General features: G+C 31.9%; 1 protein-coding gene across 1 annotated transcript in view; it reads left to right on the forward strand.

Annotated features, from left to right (window-relative positions):
- The window catches only part of LOC147064062 (LIM domain transcription factor LMO4.1-like), a 157,857-nt gene that overhangs the window by 126,836 nt on the left and 5,695 nt on the right, over positions 1 to 25,326 (forward strand). The window contains exons 2-3 of the mRNA XM_085958870.1: positions 11,372 to 11,691; positions 12,312 to 12,437. Coding sequence (XP_085814996.1) covers positions 11,372 to 11,691; positions 12,312 to 12,437 — 446 coding nt within the window. The remainder of the gene's footprint in view (positions 1 to 11,371; positions 11,692 to 12,311; positions 12,438 to 25,326) is intronic.

The raw sequence follows: 25,326 nt of genomic DNA on the forward strand, positions 1-25,326 counted from the left end.
GTCCCCTTGGCGTTAACCATGTCAAACCACCAATAAAAGATACGAAACAGCTATTTAAGACAATAATACAGAAAATAATTTTAAAATATTGTATTGTGGTTGTCATATAAATATTCCATTTTAAAGTAGATTTACGATAACCATTTTTGAATCTGACTGATTTAAGGCTTTTTCAAGGGCTTTCTGTCGTTTTTATCTATTGATTACTAACAGTTGTACGTGTAGAATTAAATAGGGGTTGTAGTTTTCCGTCAAATGAAAATTAAGATTTTTAGCCCGGTAGATTTTAAAAATCATATTGGAAATTTCTATTAATTATTGGTCATTATAGTTTCAATCCCCAATGAAGTTTTATCTGGATTAAAAAATAGACTGAAATTAATACAATATGCGTTTTTTCCAGGAGCGGGAAACCCATGGTTCTTAAACCTTCTTAATTCTTAAATAGCACTACAACAAGCCATAAGGTTCAATGACAGTAGTTTAGTGAAATAGTAGTGTATGTAATAATAGAAAGGCTAGGGTTTGAGAAAATCGCGTAAATATACTGTGGTCTCACCGGCTCTCGAACTCGGAGCCTCCAGATGAAAGGCCAGCGCCTTACCCACTGAACTATGGGTGTATGTGCATATTATCACAAATAGTATACATGAGTGGTTCACAAGCCAAGTGAACCAAGGCCATTCTGGTTAGTTTTGAGTAAACTAGGTTCAAAGATAATATTGAGTATTTCTAATTCTGTAATATGATTGCAATTCTTAAGTGATATGTTGAGTACATTTAAGTTATTCTGTGAGGGCAATCATACCCTACAGAAATATAAATATTTAAATATTATGTTTGAACATAGTTTAGTCAAAACTAACCAGGTTGGTTAACTAACTAATCACGTGTGAGGTGATTGTGGTCGGAGATGATCGTATAGTTCGTGGTTGAATCTTCTTGACACGTAGCATCTTCCTCATATACGGCTTCTCAACTCTTGTACTCCATAACTAAAAATGTGTATTTTTGTACCTACTATAATTTAGATATTCCAGAAAGTTAAATGAAATAAATCATATTACTTACCGATATATGTCACGATGATTTATAGGAGAAAAAAGTTAAAAATATATAATAATAAATTATTTAATAAACATAGTTTACAATATAATAAATGTAGATAATTTGAATCCGCGGAGTGAAGAATTTTTGTTAAAATTGGTTTGTTGGCAGAGGACGGGTTAAAAGCTGCCGTTACGTTAACGATGCGATGCATTGCGATAACGTCGTTATAACGGCCACCAATTTCGGCTTTCCGAACTTGTTCGTGTTTTGTGAAATTGATACTTGTCGTTATTGGAACTCTGTTTACTTAGGTGGCTCAATATTGGATTTACGATTTAATTAGAGTATCTACCCAGAAGTCAGAACGGTATATGCGATTATAATTTAATATTTAACAAATAAAATATTAATGAAGTAGCCAACTATTAAATTAATTGAAATAGTAAGTTGAAAAGCGAGATAATATATTTTATTATCACGATAATTACAAAGATATACACAGGATACCAGATTCATACTGTTTATAACTACTTATATTATTTGAATAGTTTTATGTATTTTGAATAAAATAAAAATTAATAAAGATTATCAATGCCAAATTGGTTATAATTTATTTAATTGCGTTAACTGTCAATTCATGTCGGAAATGCATTGTAGGTAGGTACTAATAATTTTAATACAACACATTTTTTTTGTACTGAATCTACTTTAAAAAAATATTATTAAATAATTGTACTGGTTTCGTCCGCCTCAGAGGGATCATTTCATTCGTCGAAAAAGTTTTTGTCTTCTTTTGGATGCTCATTGCACTCAACGTAGATTATTCTCGTACTGTGCGATGAGACTATATCGTGACGGTAAGGGGACTACGCCTCAGTGTAAAGCACGGGGTTTCATATTATAATATTCTATTTCTCGCTATTATGTGTCAAGCCGTCAGAGATGTAAAACGAATCAAGTGATATAACGAGGTCACGGTCACGCAGGCTTCCTCTTGGTTAATTTGAAAATGACTTTCACGCAATCTGCTTAAATGGATATAAATGGTTAATGCTCGATTCTCATTTAAATTTTCACTGAAATCAAAATATATTAGAGCTGTACACGCCTTTTCCATTTTCAAAACTCAATTATATATAACTATAAGACATGATGCGATCGATGTTTTCATCTGCATGCTACATAATTCGTCGGTCCCTATTAAAAAAGTCGGATCTGAAATTTTGTCATTTTCGGATTATTACGTAAAAGTTATTTAAACACTTTAAACATTTATACCACAATCACAGCTTTTTTGTTTGTTTGAAAAATTTCGAGATACTCAAGTTAAAAATTACGGATCTACCGAGAGTGTCCGAATAACAATGTCGGTTCTTACCAACCGACATTGTTGGCTGGGCGTGGGTGAGTAAGATGCGTCGGATCTGACAGTTGCTGCTATGTTCACCGGACAGACGGATGTTTTTATAAACGTTTAGGAAAGTTTCTATAACCCGTATTTTTATTCTTTATGGCAAGCAATATGTCACAAAGGATATTTGATGAAACATCTTTGATTGCTCGTACTGAAAAATAGCATTTTGCAGATCCGACTTTTTTAATAGGGACCGACGAATATACATTACTTCCTTAGTGTGTTCTATTATTCTTTTAGTATATTATAATCGTTTACCCTATTATAAGCATTTAGCCTATTCTATCATGCAGTTGTTGTAACTGCTACATATTCTACAATTAATACTTTAATATAATAGCTAATTTGATGAACTGACTAAGTAATGTTGCTACATAGCTAGTTCTCTTTAAAGATTGTATCGGACACCAATTGAAATAAATAAAAGGAGACGCGGTTGGGTCGGTCGGTGAATGACCGAGTAAGCAACAATCCCAAATCCAATGAATCTGATGAAGTCGACCGTTAAATTGTTGGTTTAGAGTGAATCAATCACCGCCGCCCTCTCCCGGACCCTTTCGCCGCCCACTAGAGCCACCAAGGGCGGGCGGACACCCTTAACTTTGGCCCCGGGCTGCACCGCCGCTGGTAAAACCAGACGTCTACGATTGTGGCGAGACATTGCATAGGTACTACTTTTTCTTATAGTGTTTTCGATTTATAGATAAAATCTGGCGGATGGCGGGATATTTAATTGAAATTTTACAAATTTTCTACCTGTACTTATAACACTATTGGCTAGAAACCTTCTACCAATACATTTTAATAACAATAATAAAAACTATTTTTTTCTTTCGACCCCACAATGCCAAAAAAATGAATTCGACAGCTTTTAATAATATATACTTACAATACTATCAATACATCAAAACAACTCTATTTATTAATGTAATCGAAATGTAAAATATGGAAAAGTGTATATAGTTTTTCCAAAAATAATTAAATATATTATAATTTTCATATAGGTAATTTTAATTTAAATTTGCTAGAGGCAGGCCATTTTTATTTAAGTATGTTTTAATTCATAAAAATATCTAATTTCAGCAGTGACATCTCATGGTGACAGATGTGCCATGTGTTGCTTAGGGGTGGAAAATAAATAAATGGATCCGAATATTACAACTGTTGAGACGTTTTACATGAATAAGGTGATAAGGTCGCTTTCTTGGAAAGTGCCGGCATCATGCCAACCTATCCTATTTTCTATATCGCATTGTAACGGCCAACATATTTACAAGAGGTCCTCCAAACATGTCACCGCATCAGACCATTACGTATCTCAAAACAATGCATTTTGAAAGTGGGTTTCGAGGAAATGCTCTAATCTTCAGTAGATCATGTGTAGGTACTTTGTTAAAAATAGTGAAAATAACAAAACGCATAAGTGCTAGGTAGCTACTTACCTAAAAAATTTACATACAATTTAAAACCAAAAATAATTACAAGATAAAAAGAACTTTTTACATACAAGTTTTTAAATTTTCTGTTGAATCATATAAACTTGACTTGACTAGCTTAAACGATCAAAAAAATTTGTACTTGATAGAAATAATACTGAAATGTCATTGATTTCCATTGTAACGCACGTATATATTAATAATATAGTTGCTAGAACCCCAGACCCCTAGCAACCAATAATGGTGTCGAAATAACTTTTCATACAAAACAGAATTAACTGAAAATGAATTCAATTGTACTTAAAGATGCCTAAAAGTATTAAAAAAGTTTCAAATGTCTAGCTAGTCGTGAAGTTAGTTAAAAATCGATTGCAAGATTTGTACCGGACAAAGAACCACCGGACAAATAAGAATACGAGCTAATAAAAACGTTGTAATAAAAGAGGGTGGCATTCTAATTCTGCCTAAAGGCGGTACTTTGTCTTTTGACGTCACTGAATTTTAGATTAAAGTCATATGAAAGCTATGGAATATGGAAAATATTTCCGTTCTTTAAAATATAGTGAACTAATAAAATTGGTCACCCTACTTATCAGTAGACCAATGCTTTGAAAGTTCAAGCTTTTGTGATTGTCTTTAGTGAAGTTAATACGTTTATTGGATTGAATGTACGTTACTTTTATATTTCATCACACAATAAAATTAGTCATAATAATGAAATTTTTGTTACTGCATTTATTTTTGGCAATTTTAACCCGGATGAACTTTGATTGAATGAAAAATTCATCCCGAAATCAAAGTGGCCTATAGATAGAGTATAGTATAGACTCATTACTTGAATAAATAAACACTACATTGCACCGCAATGGGCCTGGGAGATTCTGATTGGCAATTCAGTGGCTGGTCAGGTCATACTTCAGTCCCAACGGCTTTCCACTCCTCTGTAGACCTCGACTTGGAGGTCTTGGGACGAAAGTTGGATTCCCATGACAAATTATCATTTGTCACGGAGATCTATCTTGACTTTGTATTATAAATAATGAATATGATGAAAAATTATACTGGAATAAATTTAATATTACTAAGACTAATATTAAATCGTCTATTACGTTATTTATTTAATACATAATACAAGTATGTGCATTAATCTAGAAATGCTAAAGTTAATTTTGATGGCACTTCTTATTCTAGTTTTAATGGGCAGTGAAAGATTTGAGCTTGAATCGCAATCGGCCTGCCTTACCAATGTATGTTTCTTGTGTTATTCAATATTATGTATTTTCATAAAATTTCGGTTAAATAGTTATTTATTGATATATTCACTAGGTATGAAACATTAACATTATGTTGTGGAAAGAGATTAAATTAATGTAACAAAGTGAGTAAGAACTTGCTGTACTTATTACATGTTATGTCAAAATATATGTATATATATTAATAGTAGTGAATGCATTATTTGTAAATAAAAATAAAAGATTTGTTTCGACGTTTCGCTTTGGTTATTTACTAAACGTTTAGTTTGCGATTTGATGATGATTCATTCCTTTAGGTGTTAATAACACTCCTGTCCTACAAAATATTTTTCAAAGCACAGTTATAATGTTATAAATCTTATAACCTAAGTAACGATTTCTGTTTTATCTGCATGTATAATTATTTAATTCTATGAGATATCGGTATGTCTGGATATTATTTTATATTAAAAAATATTTTTGGTGCGTCTTTATGAAATTTAAGTACCTACTTAAAAAATAACAAAAAGATTCTAATCTTCAGACTCTTTATGAAAACAATAAATAATGAAATAAGTCAAGCCTATAAAAATAATTAACTTGTGACTTGTGTTTTGTGGTTGATGAACATATCACGAATACAAGTATGTAGTTATAATTGAAGATATATATATTTCGAACAGTCTTAGTTTGACTCTCAGACACATATTATGTTTAATAAATTTTATGCATTTTAACTGAGCGTGATTCGGACCCACATAATTCGACTTACCCGATATGCGTTAGAAGAGGTCTGGGCAAACTACGGCCCGCGAAGTATTTCTGTGGGTCCTTCGAGCTTTAATCGTATTTCTGAAAAAAAAAAACTTTTTTTTTCACTTAACGCCTTTTTAAAAATAAAATTTAGATATACGGGAATTATATGGTTGAGAAGAAATTTGCAAATTTTACAACACTCTTAATTCGGACAAATTCGATCAACTAAGATTCTGCTCGAAAAATGTTGGTTATTTTAGAATCAACCTTTCAATTCTGAATATCAATTTACGATCAAGCATCACCGATGAACATTTACAAGCAGTTTTAAGAATCTCAACTACAAAATTAACACCTGAAATTAAAAAATGAATAAATGTAAAGCAGTTTCATTGTTTTCATTAAATTGTTGACTATTAGAGAATGATTTATTTTTTTATCTTGAAATTCCATTTTCGTGATAACAAATAATGTAGGTATGTCTAAAAATAGTGTTTCACTTGCGGTCCACCATTTATTTTATATTTCTAATGTGCCCCTTCACCGAAAATGTTTGCCCAGACCTGCACTAGATGGTTGTTTTTTTTAATAGATATATTTAATTAAAATATTTCCATTCTCAAATTTTTTATCTAATCTAATTCATTCACGGAGAAAAAAATTAATTAAAATAAAATACTTATTAAATAAATACTATGGAGATAATAATTGGTAAATAATTCCCATCAATAAAATTATGTCATTGTTTCTAAATGTTTATATTGAAATGCATTTAATTTTCGATGGTCAAATCTAGAACCAATATTGTACGTTTGCAATTAATTTGATAACTATCTAATGAAAACATTATACTGTTTGATAGGGAAAGTATACTTGATGCAAAATTTAATTTGATTATATTGCCAGCGCTAATGTAATTGGGCGTATTGGAGCATTATGCTTAATTAATAATTGCAAAATAATGATTGAATGAAATGAAACAATCAGTTTCGATATTGATATTCAATATTATTAAAATATGTATCACTACTCTTTTGTTCCTTTTTTGAATTTTGAAATTGAAATTTGAAAGTTTGCCATTCCTTTGTCGTTACGAAATAATGGTTTTTTGTTGATGACAATAATTAATTTGTGAGTTTATGCGTAAAATGTTTTCATGTGATATCACGTAATAAATGTACGTGTAAGAAATGGGTAGTGATTTCTTGGTTTAAAACACTCATTAGGTTGTTATCCAAAGTGACGAATTTCTTATGTATGGGGTTGGACTATTCGACTATTGGTATAAAATGTCCCACAGTCGTGCAATACATTATCTGAATAAACCAATAATAAATATTCTTCAATTCATTATTTTTAGTATGGATACATGTTTTTGTCTTCACCACCCGGGTGGATTCGCTACGAAAAATCGCACAGGCGTAACGAAAAATAAAGTCACAAAAGTAACGTGGCCGCGAGAGACTCCAGTCAGCCGCGAATGACGTGTAAACTCGCGCCCGTTATTTATTTTATTTTCTTTCGAATTTGGTCAACCAGAATTCAGAGAATCAGTAGGCAAAGCATGTTCCATGTTTAATAATTTTAGCCGTCAAGGTTTAATTTTTTATTTGGATAATTTACAAGATTTAAGTCTTTATTGAGCACTTATAGGTAATTTAAAAACAACTTTTATTAGAAAAAGTGTTATTCTTTTTTTAAATTGCTCTCCAGTAAAGTAAAGAACGTCTTTTGGCTGTATGTAATAATACCGTTATGATGAAGTTAATTCACTAATAATAATTAAAGAGCTACGGTACTTATTGATAATTTCGTACTAATAATCAAACTATATCGTCTGTACGAATACGACGACATGTCATTTCCACAACATGTCAGAACGACGCCGGGAAAATTATTTCGATATTCGAATCACAATAGTGCTTGCATTTCCCGCCACCCGCGGAGCCACGATCGCTTTTCATTTGATATTGTTAATTACTTGCCAATGACATGAGTGGACTTGATTGATTCTGTCGGCCGCCATTGCAAATCATAATTAATTAGCCGCGACAGGCTTAAGCCGTCGCAAACAGAACGCGTCAGGTCTTATCGATATGAGAGCATGCGTACTGGCATTTGCCGTGCGTTTGCGTCAATTTGGCACGCTGAACGCTTCTAAAGTCAACAGGCTTTGTTGCAAGTAATTAACATTATTGGCAGTTATGTATTATATTGTTTACAAGAGTCGCCTAATCGATTATTAAGTTATTCCAATAGTCGCGAAATGATCCTAAATACGCACCTCACGCAATATTTGAGTTTATGTAATCATTATGACATTTCAAATAATCATTTCATGTGTATTGAATTGAACTAAAAGTACCTACCTTCATATCAAAACTCTCATACTGGGATAATTATTGATTGCAACTGTTTCCTTTTTGAGTGCAAGCATAGAGTTTTTTAATGAAAATTTTTTCTGATTATATTTGGTCAACTTGCTCCAAATATACCTAAATACGGCATCATTTTGTCGATTTATGATGTTTCAACGACTTAATTCTGAAATTAATAAATGCACCTTATCGGCTTATCCCATAGATATGGAGACTAAATGTATGAAAATGAACTTAAAAAGCACCCATGGTTTACTGATTAAGTAAGCTACAAGTCAGCTTATGTAATCCCGAACGAAAGTTGAAAAGTTTAGTACAAGGGAACACAAAATTAATGGAAACTGAAATATCTAATTGGTGTGGAGTAACAGGCAAGCGATCTCGAGTGTCGAAGAATATGGGATAAATTTAAACAGGTGTCAAGAATAAGTCATTCTAAGTTTGTCCTTCGTTTTGACAACTGCTCTCGGCTTATGCACTGACGCTCATTCAATATTGGTATATTTGAAAGTTGCAACACAGACTATTGTACTTCTATAATGTGTGTTTCATGTTTGTAGGACACTCACACATTCAAAACCATGCTTCAAAATATAGTGTATTGGGGTATAGCCTATCTGAATTTAATTTATTAACTGTTCTGTCTTTACCTACTTACCTACACTGAGATTTTTTTTTCAATAATTTTATGCGTTATAAAGAAAAACATTCATTATGAGAAAACCACCGTTGGAAATGTCTTCATCTTTTTGAATGATATGAAAAGTTTATTTCTACAGTGTGTATAAGGAATAAAACAGATGGCAATGACATATTTTTAATGATATTGAAATGTATTTTAATCAATATAAAAAATGTAATATTAACTATCTACTTCACTTAAGGAAACATTTATAGATTAAAACGTAGCCATCTTATGTAGGTGTGATGTTTTCATTTTTTTTTATAATATCCAATAAATAAGATAAAGTTTTTAAAACAATAAATACAACTTTATATCTCAGAAATAACACACATTATAATAATATTACAATCTAAATTCCAAAGATTCGCTTACTGTATATTTGGACTTAATAACTATCTATAGTAAATATACTACTTATGCTTTAAAAAGGGCCGAGAATTATTGCACGTATTAAAATATGAATTAATATTTAATATTAACATTTCAAATATCAAAATTAACACGGGTTGCTACTGGGCATACGAAACTGGGATAGCAACTGGGATATATGAAAAACTGACTTTTGATTTAGTTAACTTCTCAAAGGAACCAAAAGAGGCTCCATTTTCTATAATATAATATGCGATATCTTTTTCATTCAATGAAACGGCAAATAATTATCAACTATAGGTGCGACGAAATTTTGAACTCGCTGACAATCGGAGAGCGAAGTCGAGCTGTGAACACGTCAATTTGTTTCGTGATGGCGACGGGGGTATTAATTCTTAAATCGTGTAATGATGACTAAAAAACCTTGAAGAAGAAAACATGTCAATGAATATATTATTATTGTTACTAATAGAATAATAAACAGAACATTAAATGGACGCATGTTGAATTTTTATGACAAATTATATTTCGTTCGGCTCGCGTCATTTGCACAATCCGCGCATCGCCTAGTCACGATCTTTTTAGACCATGCCTCAACTAACTGATGTATAGCCTTAAGACAGAACGACTTATTCATGGCTATGCCAAGCTTATAAACCTGTTGGGTACTTGTGTCAATTGAGCATTCAATGGTGGATTTTTGATTGTTAAATTTATTAAACCAATCTCGTGGCATGCCGCATTTCGGTATTACGTCAAGCATGCGTATTGTATTTAGTATTTCCAGGAGCTGTATTTAATTAAGAATCAAATAATGAACCTAGTAACAAAATAGCCATATTGTGGAAAATTGAAAAAAGGCAATACAATGTTTACCAAACAATTACATAAATAAGTATAGGTTTTCGTCAACTAATTACCCTAACTTAAATTGTGTTTACAGAAATATTGAAAACAATGCATTCACTTAATTGAGAGTAAATTAATTACACAAAGAAGTACGATAAATTATTTTTCGTTATATTCATTTAACATGTAAATATTGTAATGTTTTTTCAGTCATTTAGAATATTGATCACTTAGTCTATTTTTCGGCAGCACTAAGATGTTTCTTTATTTATGTAATAATAATGGTATACATTGGGCGGCTCTCGTGGTGCAGTGCGTAATGCGCTGGCTTTTCATCCGGGAGCTCCGGGTTCGACCCGGTGAGAACACAATACATTTATGTGATTTTCTCAAAGCCTGGGTGTTTTTGATTGTTCAAATTATTAACAATCACCTTATACGAAAAAGCAAGGACATGGTTAATAAAAATAGTATACAGTGAATATTTGGTATTTTGTTCTTACGCGTACTGATTGGATAATGGAATAAATACACCTAAAGGTATTCAATGCAATAGAGTTAGTTATCTTAAAATGTCACACGAAAGTGGGCTAGACACATTTCCTACCCAAATTGTACATTAAATTAGAGCATAATAGCGCCTGTATACGTTCATGAATTTACTTGTACCAATAGTGTGTATTTTAAATTGTCGCGATAATAACTATTTACACCTAAAAGTGCTGACTGGCTCGCCAATCTCATCCTTCAAGAGTAAGCAAAACGCGATGTTGTCATTTTATGGTAGATATTATTTGACAGGTCGTGAAAATTGGTTAAACTCAAAATGTGCCTCTGCGCGGTGTAGTTAATTTTTTTACCGGCAGGTTCGCTACTATCTTTCTACTGCGCAGGTGCGGGGTATTACACGATCCAATCGTCACATGAAAATTTAGAAGCTTCTGAACTTTTTTTAATACATGAATGCAATCTTGCAATTTGTACTATAATACGTGTTTACACGTGCATTTTTTTGTTATGTAGGTACGCGATAATACGTACTGTCAACAGTAAATCCGTGCACGTGTACACGGGGTATAATACTACATTGTGTGAAAGTTTGAGTTCTTACGCTTCACGTATTGTGAACCCTTATCTCAAGCCTAGTATATTGATCACATTATATTTCAATAGGCTAATAGTGTTTTTTCGTTTTTCTACAGAGTGACAGGAGAGTCCTTCCGCTGGCGAACGGCAGCAGTCCCGTGGTCGCTGCGATGACCATGGACGTGAGCAAGGAGGGCAGCGCCGCAGCAGCTGGGGCAGTCGCCGGTGCTGCTCCCCCGGGGGCCACCGGACAGCCCGCCCAGGAGTGCGCCGGCTGCGGGAAGCACATCACCGAAAGGTTCCTGCTGAAGGCACTGGACTTGCTATGGCACGAGGATTGCCTTAAATGTGGCTGCTGTGACTGTAGGCTTGGAGAAGTTGGATCGACTCTGTACACTAAAGCTAATTTGATATTATGCAAAAGGGACTATTTAAGGTGAGATATTCAATCAATAATTTTTAATAAAGCTACATTTTTCTATTAAAACTATACCGTCATTTAAAAGCATATTCCATATTAACAGTCATTGCATAATCAACCTAAAATTGATTTTAATTTACACCCTTCAATTCAAATAAAAAATAAATAAACAGGAAAAAGTATTATGTAGTTGTAATATATGTAAGTAATTAATATTTTATTACGTATTAAAAAATAAATATGTATAATTACACAAGATTTAAGAATTTTAAATTCTTTTTTGTAGAAAATACATAATTTAACAGAACATGTTAGACTGTTCGAACTCATATCTTTCACTTTTTGGGTGAGTGCTCTAACCTTTAAGCCATCGATGCGTTAGTGATTCATACGAAATACTTAGCTTCTGTGTATTCAATTCACGTTTATTTCGTAAATGTCTTTAGGATGTCCTTGACCTTCCGGCAAAGAGTAGCGTATCTCGGTTCTCTCCCACGATCTTAAATGAGTGTCGCAGAGGTACAATATCGGTACTTACCTTACCTAGTATATATACAAAAAAATGACAATTCACTAATACTTAATATCTTGGATTTTTACTAGGAATATAACACTGCTATTATTTTTATTTATAGGTTATTTGGAAATACTGGCTACTGCGCAGCATGTAATAAAGTAATACCGGCTTTCGAGATGGTGATGCGAGCGAGAAACAATGTCTACCACTTAGAATGTTTTGCCTGCCAGCAATGCAATCACAGGTGATTTTTCTTTATAGTTAACATTATAACGTGTAATATGTAATAGGTATACTATTTATATTATATACCAGTGGCGAAGACTCCATACTAGGCGATTATTTAAAGCCTACCTTCTTAAGAAAAATATTTTTTTAATTTTATATTGACATATTAAATAATATAATCACATAATAATATATTCAATATGCCCAACGACATCTGTCGTATAATTGTCATAATAATTTTACGATCTTTTCCACTATTTCAATAAGCACCATTTATGGCATGTCTCGAAGGTTTAAAAAAATAAGCGACATCTCGTTTCGCCTCACATATTGTATGGATTATGTTCGCGTGAATCGAAAACTTTTTTAATATGAAGTTTGTTTCTCATAATTTCAAGACGTCTGCGGCGGCCCATATAAATTGGTAAGCTATTTAAGGAGCGCTTACGTTTTACGTAAGTGCACATTTATTCAAAATAATTTATAAGATAATTTAAAAAAATAATTTCTATGGGATTCAATCACATAAATATTGATTGTTGTTAAAAATAATAAATAATTTATCTCGTGATTTTTATTTGTCAGTTAGTTTATTCATAGACTAAGACAATTTATTCAGCCAGTTATGTCAGTTGAAATCTGATATTGTATCTAAGTTTGTGTTTTTAAATATAGAACTATTTTAAATGTCTAGTTTACCGGTTAAATTATAAATTCTTATGGAAAAGATTCACAACAACGGATATTTTCAATATATTTTGAGCGTATCTTGCGTTTATATTTAGGAAAATACATATTTCAAATTAATTGCTTAATTTTATACCATCAGTGAGCTTTTGAAATTTCCTGGGTTTTTGTGTACCTACCTATTCATCAGTAGTTATGTCGGATTATCTTCTTATTTCCCGTAAATACATCTAACAAGTGTGCTTTCTCCACAGCCTACCTGTTTCCAAAAGTCACCCTTCGCCACTGTTATATACCCAGTATATTTATATGCATGTAATTAGTATATGTCCGATATGGTGTCATATATTTTCTACACAGTGTAGAGTTATGAAACTTTTATCGATGAATCCTTATTGGTCGGTTTTCAGATATAAATGTAAACATACGTGCGCGTTGTCCATTTCCTTTTCGAGATAATTGATTTTTAATATTTGATCATTCGATATCTTAAAAAAACGCTCCATATTTTAAATGAAATAATATAATGAAAAAAATCGTTCGCCCGAGTAAAACCATGTGCTTCAGTTTTTTAGTAAATAATCAATGTTACGTTAATAAGTTTTTTTCAAATTTTGAACAAACTCTGTTTATTTTAAGCATACGTGTAATCTTTTTATATCTGAAAACGATTGTTTTCTTTTTTAAATACATATTGTCAATCTTCTAAAAAGTGTTTGATGCACGATAACTTAATGCCAGATCTGAAATGATATAATATGACTGTTTGGGTATACATATATGTATTTGAAAAGATAATTTGAATCATAAATTTTAAATTTTATAAATAAGCGTAACAACTAAAAGGTAGGTAATCAAACTTGGAATGTACGCTTCTTTGTCAAGACAAGAGTATCCCCGAAGGGTGTCTAATTAAAACGCCTTATTATAGATATATCAAGCCGAAAAAAAAGCGGGTAAAAATAATATATAGTATTTTTATAAGTAATGTCTATTTCTAATATTGTCACACGTGCATTTGAATGTAAATTAAAAATACCATTGCATGGATCACATGAAATATTTCAGTTTATTATAAAAGCTTTTCCATTCTATTTCCATTTTCAACATCTTTAACAAACGTTTTTCACATTATTTAATAGGTACTATATAAAAAATATCAAATGAATTCAAAAAAATAAATGTTTTCAAATTGTGGTATTAAAATTAATAGAACAAATTACACTTTTTTATCATCAGGGGTGTTCTGTGAAGAGATGACATGTTTTACAGCGATATCGCGTCACTCTAATAATATGAAGTGAAATGTGGCGTTCTTCTCCATGCCTCCCTATGGAACACGGGGATGTCAGTGATACGCCCAACGACCAATTCGGCGTTTATTGTTTCAACTAAATTATTATCAGTTATTAAAAAGGGAGAACAATGCAATGTAAAATATGACGGCGCTATCGTTTGACGGGTCGACTTCCCGCCGGAGCTTCGCGTTATTTATCTGTTTAGTCATTTCCGAGTAGTGACGTTTTGCGCTTTTGGCGGGAATTCAAAAAAGCAGGACAGTCAAATATGAGAAAAATTCTCTTTGGTTCAAAATTAACAATGATAAACACCAGTCAAACATTTAAACTCGGTAAGTACCTACTATTTTTTGTATTAATGTATTGGTTCCAAGTGATATAGGTACACCACAGGGCTTAAATTACTCTAGTTAAAAATAAAAACGTTTAAGTTTATTTATTTTATCATGATAAAAAATTATAATATATTTTTTTAAATTATCAGCAAATGAAATGCAGAGCTTGAAATGAAATGGAACTCAGTGTCGGTTTTCGAGAAATCCTCGAGGTTGCATTAACAGATTGATACGAAATCCAGTCGCTATAGATCAAGGCTTTGAAGATTGTTTCGTTTTATTACTTAGGGATGATCATATCATAAAATTGAAGAAATACAAAGTCTTCTTAATGTTCTCAAATATTACAATTATTAAATGCGCGTTTCGTCTACGTGACAACCTTTAATGTATATTATGATGATATAGACGAAACTATTGCAAATAACATTCTTTAACTTTAACACATTTTAAGTTTATCCAATATTTTACTTACTCAAAAAATATACCTTCATAATATTATAGCCTTTACCAAGAAATCAATAAAATTTCCTTATTTTTGTGTGATTCATAAATTATTAGGAAATAATTAAATTCACTTACTTATGTACTCTATATTATGTTTTTGAAGTTTAACACGAAACTTATCGGATTAAACTTACATAATAAATTATTCTAAATTTTGTTTTTGAGAAAACATTAGCTTTTATTCTTTTCATGTGCCTAAGAATTTATAAAATGCGTGATTACTACATTGCTATTTTTTATACAAATATTCATCTACCCCACTGGCAACCTTTTTGGTTATACCAAAATTCTAAATATCACTATTATTTTATCAAACGACTTCTTATTAACCCTTTACATACCAGTATACCCTCATAACACGGCTTACAATTTGCAGAAACAAAGAATTGAAATGTTAATTGGCGTATTAAATCATATCTTTCGTGGGGTATTATTTATAGAGATTCGCGGCAAAGGATTGCAAAGGTAAGGTTACATTTAGCAGGAACACAATAGGCCAGAGTTATCGGGTTACCTAGAAGGTTCAATTGTGGAGGAATTCATTGTACGACGTCACCCCGGTATTGCGGTGCCCATGCTTTTTTGACAATATCTAGGCTTTGTATTTATTTAAAACAACTTCATTTCATTCTAACGTAAGTAACGTGATATATATTTTGAATAATAATTCTCTATTTCTGTGATAAAAATGAAGTGTAACGTAACTTAAGAAAATCAATTTACGAACAATCAATTACAAGTAAGCAGGTATTGCATTATAAAATTTTATATTTCAGTTTTGAATAAAAAATAATTTAATTTAAATTTATTAACAAGTGAAAGTATGTCATTTGATGAATAAAAATATGATAAAAATCTGACTGAGAGCGAAAGTTGCAAAGTTGATTTAAAAATTACAAAAAATAGTTGACATTAATTATTGAAATAAAACACAATATGTGGTACTAATAATTCCACTTGGGTTAATAATAAATAGAATCGTTTTCATCTGCTTCAAAGGGACACTGCTAATTGGTGTTGGTGTTGGTTTTTCGAATACGTATGCTTCTGAGGTAACTGAAAATTCTAAGTTTTATGAGAGAACTGAAGTTTAACCATTCGTTCAACCTATATGGCGAATACTCAGGATTTATACAGAATGATTGTGAATTCCCCTCAGCAGAAGAAAACGATTCCGACAAATACAAATCAGTAAGTGGGCATGTTAGTTTGTGATGACGTGATCACGTAAATACATTTATACATTAAACAAAGTAAATTACAATGTATTGGCCATATAGGCAATCACAGAGTTGAGATTATATATTTTTACGAGGAATGTTTGTCAGTTGACTAAACATCCGTGGGCGTTACATTCTAGGAAATATTTATAATTAGCATATCCATTTTCGATACCCAGTTCCACAAATGCCATTTTTTTATAATTCTTTGTAGTTTACTTTTCGAGATCGTATTATTTAAAATAACCCTAAGTACACTGATTTTAAATGAGCGAATGTAATAATGAATAAAAATGAATTACAATATAGTAGCACGTTAAAAAAAATCGTAACTGCTCGAAGCTTCGAAAGCTATACTTACAAAGAAGTATTTATAAAGTAAAGTATTATTCCAAATATAAATTTATTTGTTACCTAAATATATTCTCAAATCAGGTAGCAAATTGTATTTGATTTTTAAAGAAAATTCTACTTATATAATTAATTAATATAGAATATAGATGGAGCATTGGATGCCCTACCTATTAGACGCCGCGGCGCCCGCGCTTAGGCATCGGGACGCCAACGGATCGAGACCTCTGTTTCAACCAAATCGATAAGGATAATCTTTTGTTGATTTTAAAGGCTTCATTTGAATAACCGCGCCACCATATCCCATCAAGTTTCCTGCGTTATTGTTATTTGCCGCCGGAAATCATTTTAAGGCCATTTTGTGCGAACCGAAAGCGGAAATATTGAGATTAATAATAATTATTATTGTAACGAGAGAATTCCGCCAATGTAAGGGGTTTTATTAGATTTGGTTTTGTTTTTAGTGAATGCCGAATGGATTGAGATAATTTTTTATTGATTTGTATCGATGGTCATGGGAAAATATAGATAAACACGACAGTATTTATATTCAACAATACTCTTATCCAGCCAGTTCTGTATTGGACACTAGCAAAATGCAGGAGAATTCGTTGACTGTTTTCTGGAGAAAAAATCTGCACAATACTAATGACAATGACGTACTTAGTACATTCATAGATTCAAACTGAGGACAACATATAATATATCGCTTGGACAACATCGGTGTGTAGAACATGTGCAGTACATGAATAATATTATTGAACTATATCAACATAGGAATTGAATCGTGAAAATGTAAAAAGCGAGTAAATTCAGTTGTAATATAATATTATGTTGAAAGGAAAGCAATAACCATTCCTATTTTATTGCATTGACCGGCTTACATGAAAGTAGTTGAAATTAACCGTGAGGTGACCCACGTAACCTCGTCCTATCACGTGATTAGTACCTACTGATTAACACACGCCCTACTGCAGAAGTGAGATAAAGAGTGGATGTGAATCCCCGCGTTTTAAACTGAGGTGTTGTTTGACTATACCGTATGAGAATAGATTGACGATGAAAAGCGTATATATACCTACATCCAGTTGTATGTGATAATAACAATATGATTTCCATTGAGCTTTTTAATGGGGAACATTAAACATTTCCATTTTTTTAACCAGCTTACTTAAAAGTGTTTTTCAAGCTTGTTAGCATGTTGATTTGTATTGTATCACTTACGGCCTGTAGCAGGAGTGAGAGACGGCGATTATGTGAATCCCCGCGCTTTGAACTATGGCGTAGTTTCCCTTTACCGACGTGCACTAGGCTCTTTGCACAGTATCAGAATAGATTGACGATAAGTGCCCGAAAGATAACCAAAACTTATTAGTTATTATTTTCACGAATGGGATTGTGAGTATGAGTTTTAGTGAAATATAATACAGTGTTGTTTAATTTATAACACCTCAGTATCCTAAGTAATACGTTTATTTAAGATACTGGATAATAAATCACAGCCTATTTGAAGTTTGACGTGCCTGATATTATATAGTAACGTATTTGTTTATTTTAATTAATACAATTGGCTTTTGATCTCAAAATTTATTACACGACAATATTAAAAATATAATGTAATAAACTACTAAATAAACATAAATCGATTTTACTATACAATAATAGTGTTGCATCCTTTGTAATCGATGCTGAATGATTATTGCCTCAAATTCTATGGAAGTAGTTGTCAATGGTTACGAAATATAATTGTCATACTTCGGCATAACAATAGCAACGCCAAGCCAACACTATGGGCCAACGGTCCACCGCGTTCTAAACTAATTAAATATTTCATGACATCAAAATTGAATTGCCACTGTCACATTATCGGAATTTAATTTTGTCATAGTATTTAATTAATACGAAAACTGTATTTTGGTCTCGCCGACCATTCTACTGAATGGGAGAGTTTCGGCCATTGTTTGATTTTGCGAGTTTAAACCGTTTTAGGATTCATAATTTATATCCCGCGCCGACGTTCATTCACACAGTGCAGCGGGTTTGAAAAATTAAATGCAAGTTTATCTTATAATCATTAAAGAGAAAACATAATAACTACAAAGATATACTGATCATCTACATGAAATTGCGATAAAAGATAACGTACCTACAGTATATTATAAAACTTCATATTTTATAATCATGTCCAATACGTCGTTTGTAATTGATTGGTCGATCGCACCAATGACCCATAGAAATTGAATCGTAAAAATGTAAAAATCGAGCATATTCAGTTGTAATACTATAATAATAATATATGTTGAAAGGAAAGCATTAACCAGCTTACATGGAAGTCGTTTTCAAATTAGCCGTGAGGTGGTCCACGTAATCTCGTCGTATCACTTGATTAGTATTGCTTAACTCACGCCCTACCGTAGAAGTGAGATAAAGAGTAGATGTGAATCCCCGCGTTTTAAACTGAGGCGTAGTTTCACCAAACCATGGGAGAATAGTTTGACGATGAGTACAATCAATGCTCATAAAAAGGCCACAATTTATAATTCTTACGATGAATGGTAAATTGAATATTAATTATTTGTGATGGTGGAAGTCAAATATTATTTAAATTGTTACGCTTCGGTAATATAATCAAGCCCAATCTCAGCGAAATATAATAAAAAGGATGAGGAGAGTGTGAGTGATATATTATAAAGTAAATGATTTCTCAGTGGTTTGAGGATCTAATGCAGGATTTACTCGGTTGATTATCGCCAGAAACTATAATATATATTTTTACAATTATTATAAGTGATATGGCATTAAAGCGATTGGCCAATGCGCCATAATACATAATAAATACAAATTATGAAACAAATTCAACCAATATAACAAGAAAGTAGAAAAAAAGTATGTGCTTATGTAGATATGAAACTAAAATGATAAATACAATTATAAATTTAACCTATTTAACACGTCCACAAACCATGATATAGTTAATAAAAAATAAATCTACCTTTACGGTGCCATCAAATAAGTTAATCGCACGATACACAGCATCGTGAAACATCACATCTGTTCTGCGACGAGGTATCATGAAGACTGTAGAGTTACGAGTGGTATTGGTGGGAACATGAAAATTAAAATTTGCCAGTATATACGGATTGTAAATGAACCCACGAAGAAGTAAAAAGAAATGCTTTAAAAGAGTAATCACTCTTCGGCTGGACAGGGATTGCATTGATAGCATACCCAGAAGAATGCGAGTTGGAAAATTCATTTTATTATCATTATCATAAGGAAAGAATCCGGTAGACAAATCTAAGAAATCTATTGTGGACTCAATCCAACTTAATTACGTGGACGGACCTGTTGCCAGCATAGTCAATAATAATATAATATGTATACAATTTCGAATCTCAAAACAATCATTTTCATATTGCAATGACAATATTATAAAATTTCCGATTTGTAGGATTGTGTACGGATCATATTATTATGTTATGGAAATAATTTCGTATTTGTTATACCTATTGTCATTCTGCTATTTTATGAAAAAATATAAGTACGCCACTGCTGGAATTAGAGGTATCAGGGAAACCCATTGCAGTTACGTTAAACTAAATCTATTATTTATGACCCTGTTCTATTGAAATACTTGTTTTTCCTACTCGGCACCATTGTTTCGTTATGTCATTATTTGATATTCTGTTTCAATAGATAAGAGAGTCCTATTTAAGTCATCGTGGCAGTAAAACTTAATTACAATAAAGTATAATTAATTACAACGCATTTCACTTCTTGACGATTAAATATTGGCATAAACTAAGTTTTTCGTCTTTACATTGTAACAGGGGTTACTATGGCTTAAACTTAGAGTACTCACTTCTAACGCAAAAAATTGTAACACGTTAGGCAAAGCACACCTGTAATAAATACAATAAATAATGTTCTGATACATTTAAAATATTGCTTAACCTATCATTGTGACGGAAAAGCATGTAATATATCTCTCTTTTCGTTATTCTTCCAATATCATCATCATCAGCCTGGGTCGATCTACTGCTAGATGAAGGCTTTTCTATAGCTCCCTCCAACCTTTTCGGTCCCTAATTATTCGCTGCCATATACATCTACCGAACTTGATGTGTTAATTAACTGTATGATAGCCTTTGTCCAGCGGTTGTCCATTCGCCGAGCGACAACTATTTCATCGCGTACTCTTGTCTGTTTCCCTTATTCATTGGTTTCTTTTGTGGTCTTTCTGCGTTATGTTCAACATTCACTTTTCCATGCCATGTAATTTTTGGATTTCTCTTACATTAAGGCCCGTTTCAGACGGGACACCGGTGTCGCTCTCGATATAATGTAGGAGGCCATTGTATTATGTTTATGAACGCCCCAGAGCTAATGAGTCAGCGCATAATTTCGCGTTATAAAGTCGGACATAAAACTGGCTGCGGTAATAAAAACAAGTGTATCGGCGGCTTGAGAATGTAGCGGTCGACGGAAAAGTGTACCGGACACGCGTTGACTCATTAGCTCTGGGGCATTCATAAACATAATACAAAGGCCCCTTTATTCGAATACAAAGGCTTCCTTATTATATACGATCGCGACACCAGTGTCCCGTCTGAAACGGGCCTAAGAGTCCATGTTTCCCACGCATACGTGGGCACTACCACACGTTGTTTGAACACTTACGACACAATACAAAGTCACTTTTGAAGATATTATTCAGGCGCTCAAATGCATTACATGCCAAGATTAGTTCCGCAAGCAATCTTGTCATATAGAGTCTTAATCACCCTAAATAATAAAAAAAAAACATGTTTTCATGTCTATTTACAATATTTACATGAATAAAAACAGTAACCCCCCGCATTTCTTTACTTCTACGATGTCTGCATCTGTTGTAAAATATAGTGACATATTTCCATCACGTTGTTTGTTTGAAAATCATTTCGTCTGGATAATAATATTATTGATGGTCACGCAAAATCCCAAATGCGTTATCGGATCAAAGAGCTGATCAAAGTAATATTATGGCGTTCACTAAATTGGCTACAAGTGTTTTATTTTGTCTATCTTGGTTTATAGAAAAATTAATATGCATGTATGATGGTTTGTATAATATATTATATAAAAGGGAGAAGCGCGATGTTTTAGTACTTGCATGCGTGGGGTAACGACCGGCAATTAAAAGAAAACATTCCAATTATAGATAGTAAAATAACACGATTGTCATTTCTATGCGGGTCGTTGTTCGTTCACTATTCTATAGCTCTGATTTCCAATCACAATCACAAACAAAAATGAATTGTTAAAAAGGACATTTGACCCGCATTTTTTGCGGTAATTGTCGAATTTATCTACCTTCCTCTATAATTGGTTTTAGAGATTTTTTGACGATAAAAAACAGTTTTTAAATAATAATCGGTAGTTTTTCAAAATCGTTTACATACCTTTTAAAACCATAATTTTAAAATTGATCTTCAATAAATATTAGTAGATAAATATTGTAAACTTCTCCCGCTCGGTTTGCCTCTACTATCATAGCGAGAGAGCTGCCAGGCGAGGACTGTTTAAAAAAAAAAGATTTTTTTTCCGGTTAGGTACATGTTCAAACACGCGCGTTAACATCATTTTACTCCCTACTTCAATTATAGTTTGTCAATTTATGACTACGGCCGTGTGTTGTAGCTTAACCACTGGGGGATGACAAAAGAAATGGCGTATTTCAAAAAAACACTACCTTATTCTTATGTCAATAATTAATATAAAGCAATCATTATTCATAGGATGTTTATCACACTTGAATGGTCAAAAACATAGCTTATAATAAGTATCTTTAGAATTATCTTCAAATGTGTTAATCTTGCTCATTTTTTGAATAATAAAATGCCTAATTCTTGTCAAATTTGGGATCACAGAGATTATCAATATAATTTTTTATCGTAAATATTTTACTAAAATTATCTCGTCATAAATTATACTAATGGTTTTATAAATGCGTTTAAAAATTAATAAATGTAAAAAATCTTAACACCACTGCACAGTTATGTACCAAAATATGACTATATTCTAAAACATTGAGCGATAGGCTTAAAAGAATACTATTTTATGTAATAAAAATACTTTATGCAGTCATTAAATGTTTAAAATAAATATAAAGGATAATAAGGCTTCAAAATTATATAAATAGATTATCTACAACGTTTAAGGTATCTCCAGGATCATGCTTTGAAAATAGAACAAAAGCTCCATTTTGACCTACGCTGAGCATGTCCCCCCTTAAGGATTTGTAGAGTAATTGATGGACGGTTTATTGAGTTATATTTTTAATTATTTGCTACCCATGACCTACGTACTTTTATTTGTGATTTTTCATGAATGTTAATCCAATAATGACTCTTGTGACACGAGCTCTTGAGTGTCACTTTACCTCAATGCTTATCTGATAAGCAAATTTCAGATATGTTAAACTTCTCGTAAAATGACTCGTGACTTCTTTCCAGGTTCACTTTCATATAATTATACGGGCTCCATTTAGCTTGTCTCAAACATCTTGAATGTAATTTTTCCATACATAGTTTCAGAATGTTGAATTATGTATGAACAAAGGTAAATCCATACAAACTGATACATCATATCCTCCCCTTTCATTTAGTGTTATTACAGCGTTATTCTGAAAAATATTTCATTCAAACCATGTAGGTACCTACTGTGCAGGTATAATACATAAAATGGTTTTATATTAAAACAATACTAAACGACATTTTACATAGATGTTTTTCAAAATAATATATTGAACATGTTTATGTCATTACATCTTCGAAATTTAGAAAATATTCAAACATAAAATAATAATAATTAATATTTAAAATATAGAAGATTCAGAATAGGTAGTTACCTACATATTCCACGTACGTATACCTATACCATAAAACGTGATATAGACATGTCTATGTGTCAATATAATTTGCAATTGTGCCTTTAAATCTATTTACTATAAAAACTTATAATACAGTAGGTACACAGTTTAGTATCTATATCTGTGTATGTACTATATCAGTACATTTGTGTATGACTCGTGTCGATTTTGGTGGTCACCCTTTTTACTGAAAATGGTTGTTAGTCATTTCCTCAACTAATTGGGCCTATGTTATGGATTCAAACACACATTGTATAAAATTACATGCGAATTTAATCCAATCGGCAGGGCTCGAGACCATGATTTACAGATTTTTTTGTGATTATTTTTATTCACTGCACCGCGGACGGTTTTGATATTCATGAAATATATTTTACCAATAGACAGAATTATTAATACATATATAGAATTTTTTGTAACTTCTAAAAATGTCTTTTGAAAAATCTGTTCCGCTTTTATTATAGCCACTTCAGTTTTCCACCGTTTAAATGCAATAAAAGTAAAATACAAGCACGAGCGCCATCTTCCCGCGGACCTTTTCCGCCATCAAGTCAAATTTATTCGGGACTCACCGATTGTTTATTCATAATGCAGCCATGTCGATCTTTCCCGCGCTCCGTTTTGGCGGCTGAATGCTCTCTTGATGCGTTCTAAATTCAAATATGATTAAATTTGAATCAAACCGTTTTCCATGTTTAAGGGCCGCTCGGTGCCATTGCTCTATTGTTTATTTTGAACAGTTGAATGTTTGCATTGCATATTTTTATAGTAGATACGCATTCCTTATTGCCATCTATTCTTAAAGAAAGCATTTATGAAAATGAAATAAATAGAAAACAGAAACAATTATTATAGAAAACGTTTTGAATTCATGAAACAAATTATAAACACTAGGAAAAATCCATCTATAACATTTTTTTATTATATTCGTTATTAATTCAAAGTTTACTAAGTACTTATTTTAAAAATTTCATTAATTAAAATACGACTTATGAAGCAATCTGTTATTTTGAGGTATATTAAATATATTTCATTATATTTATAAATTTTATTATATTTGTTATAAAATATGATTCTACTAAGTAATTGCTAGCTCAATTATATTAATATTCAGTACTTAATCCACATAACTTAGTCTGATGAAAATGTGACAATTAGTGGAAGCTATAGGTTACAATTTTTTTTTAACTATATGAGTTATGTACATATAAACTATATAAGCATGTACCTATATGCTTATGATGTTTTAATTGAATGTCTTTCCACCAATTTTTTTTCAATAAAATCATTAATATTAATACAAACAAATCGATTATACTCCACAAAATCTCTAAAATAGAGTTGGTTGTAGGTATATGAATATAATATTTTTTACAGTACCTAAGAATTTGTATTTATATCTTTTTTCAATAACGCCTACACTTTTGAAATTATACCACACTGTTTGTGATATATATAAATTCACTTTGGATGTATTTAACGTATGAGGTGTTAATTTTTCTCGCGTAATGTTTTTCACGGCCAATGTCAAGTAAACGCGGAAAATACACGCTAGCAACACCATCTCTCGTCAGTGTCTGTAACCGCAGACCGGCCG

This window comes from Rhyacophila brunnea, unplaced genomic scaffold (assembly GCF_057557595.1).
Source record: "Rhyacophila brunnea isolate RB1 unplaced genomic scaffold, BYU_Rbru_1.0 scaffold_8, whole genome shotgun sequence".
Lineage (NCBI taxonomy): Eukaryota > Metazoa > Arthropoda > Insecta > Trichoptera > Rhyacophilidae > Rhyacophila > Rhyacophila brunnea.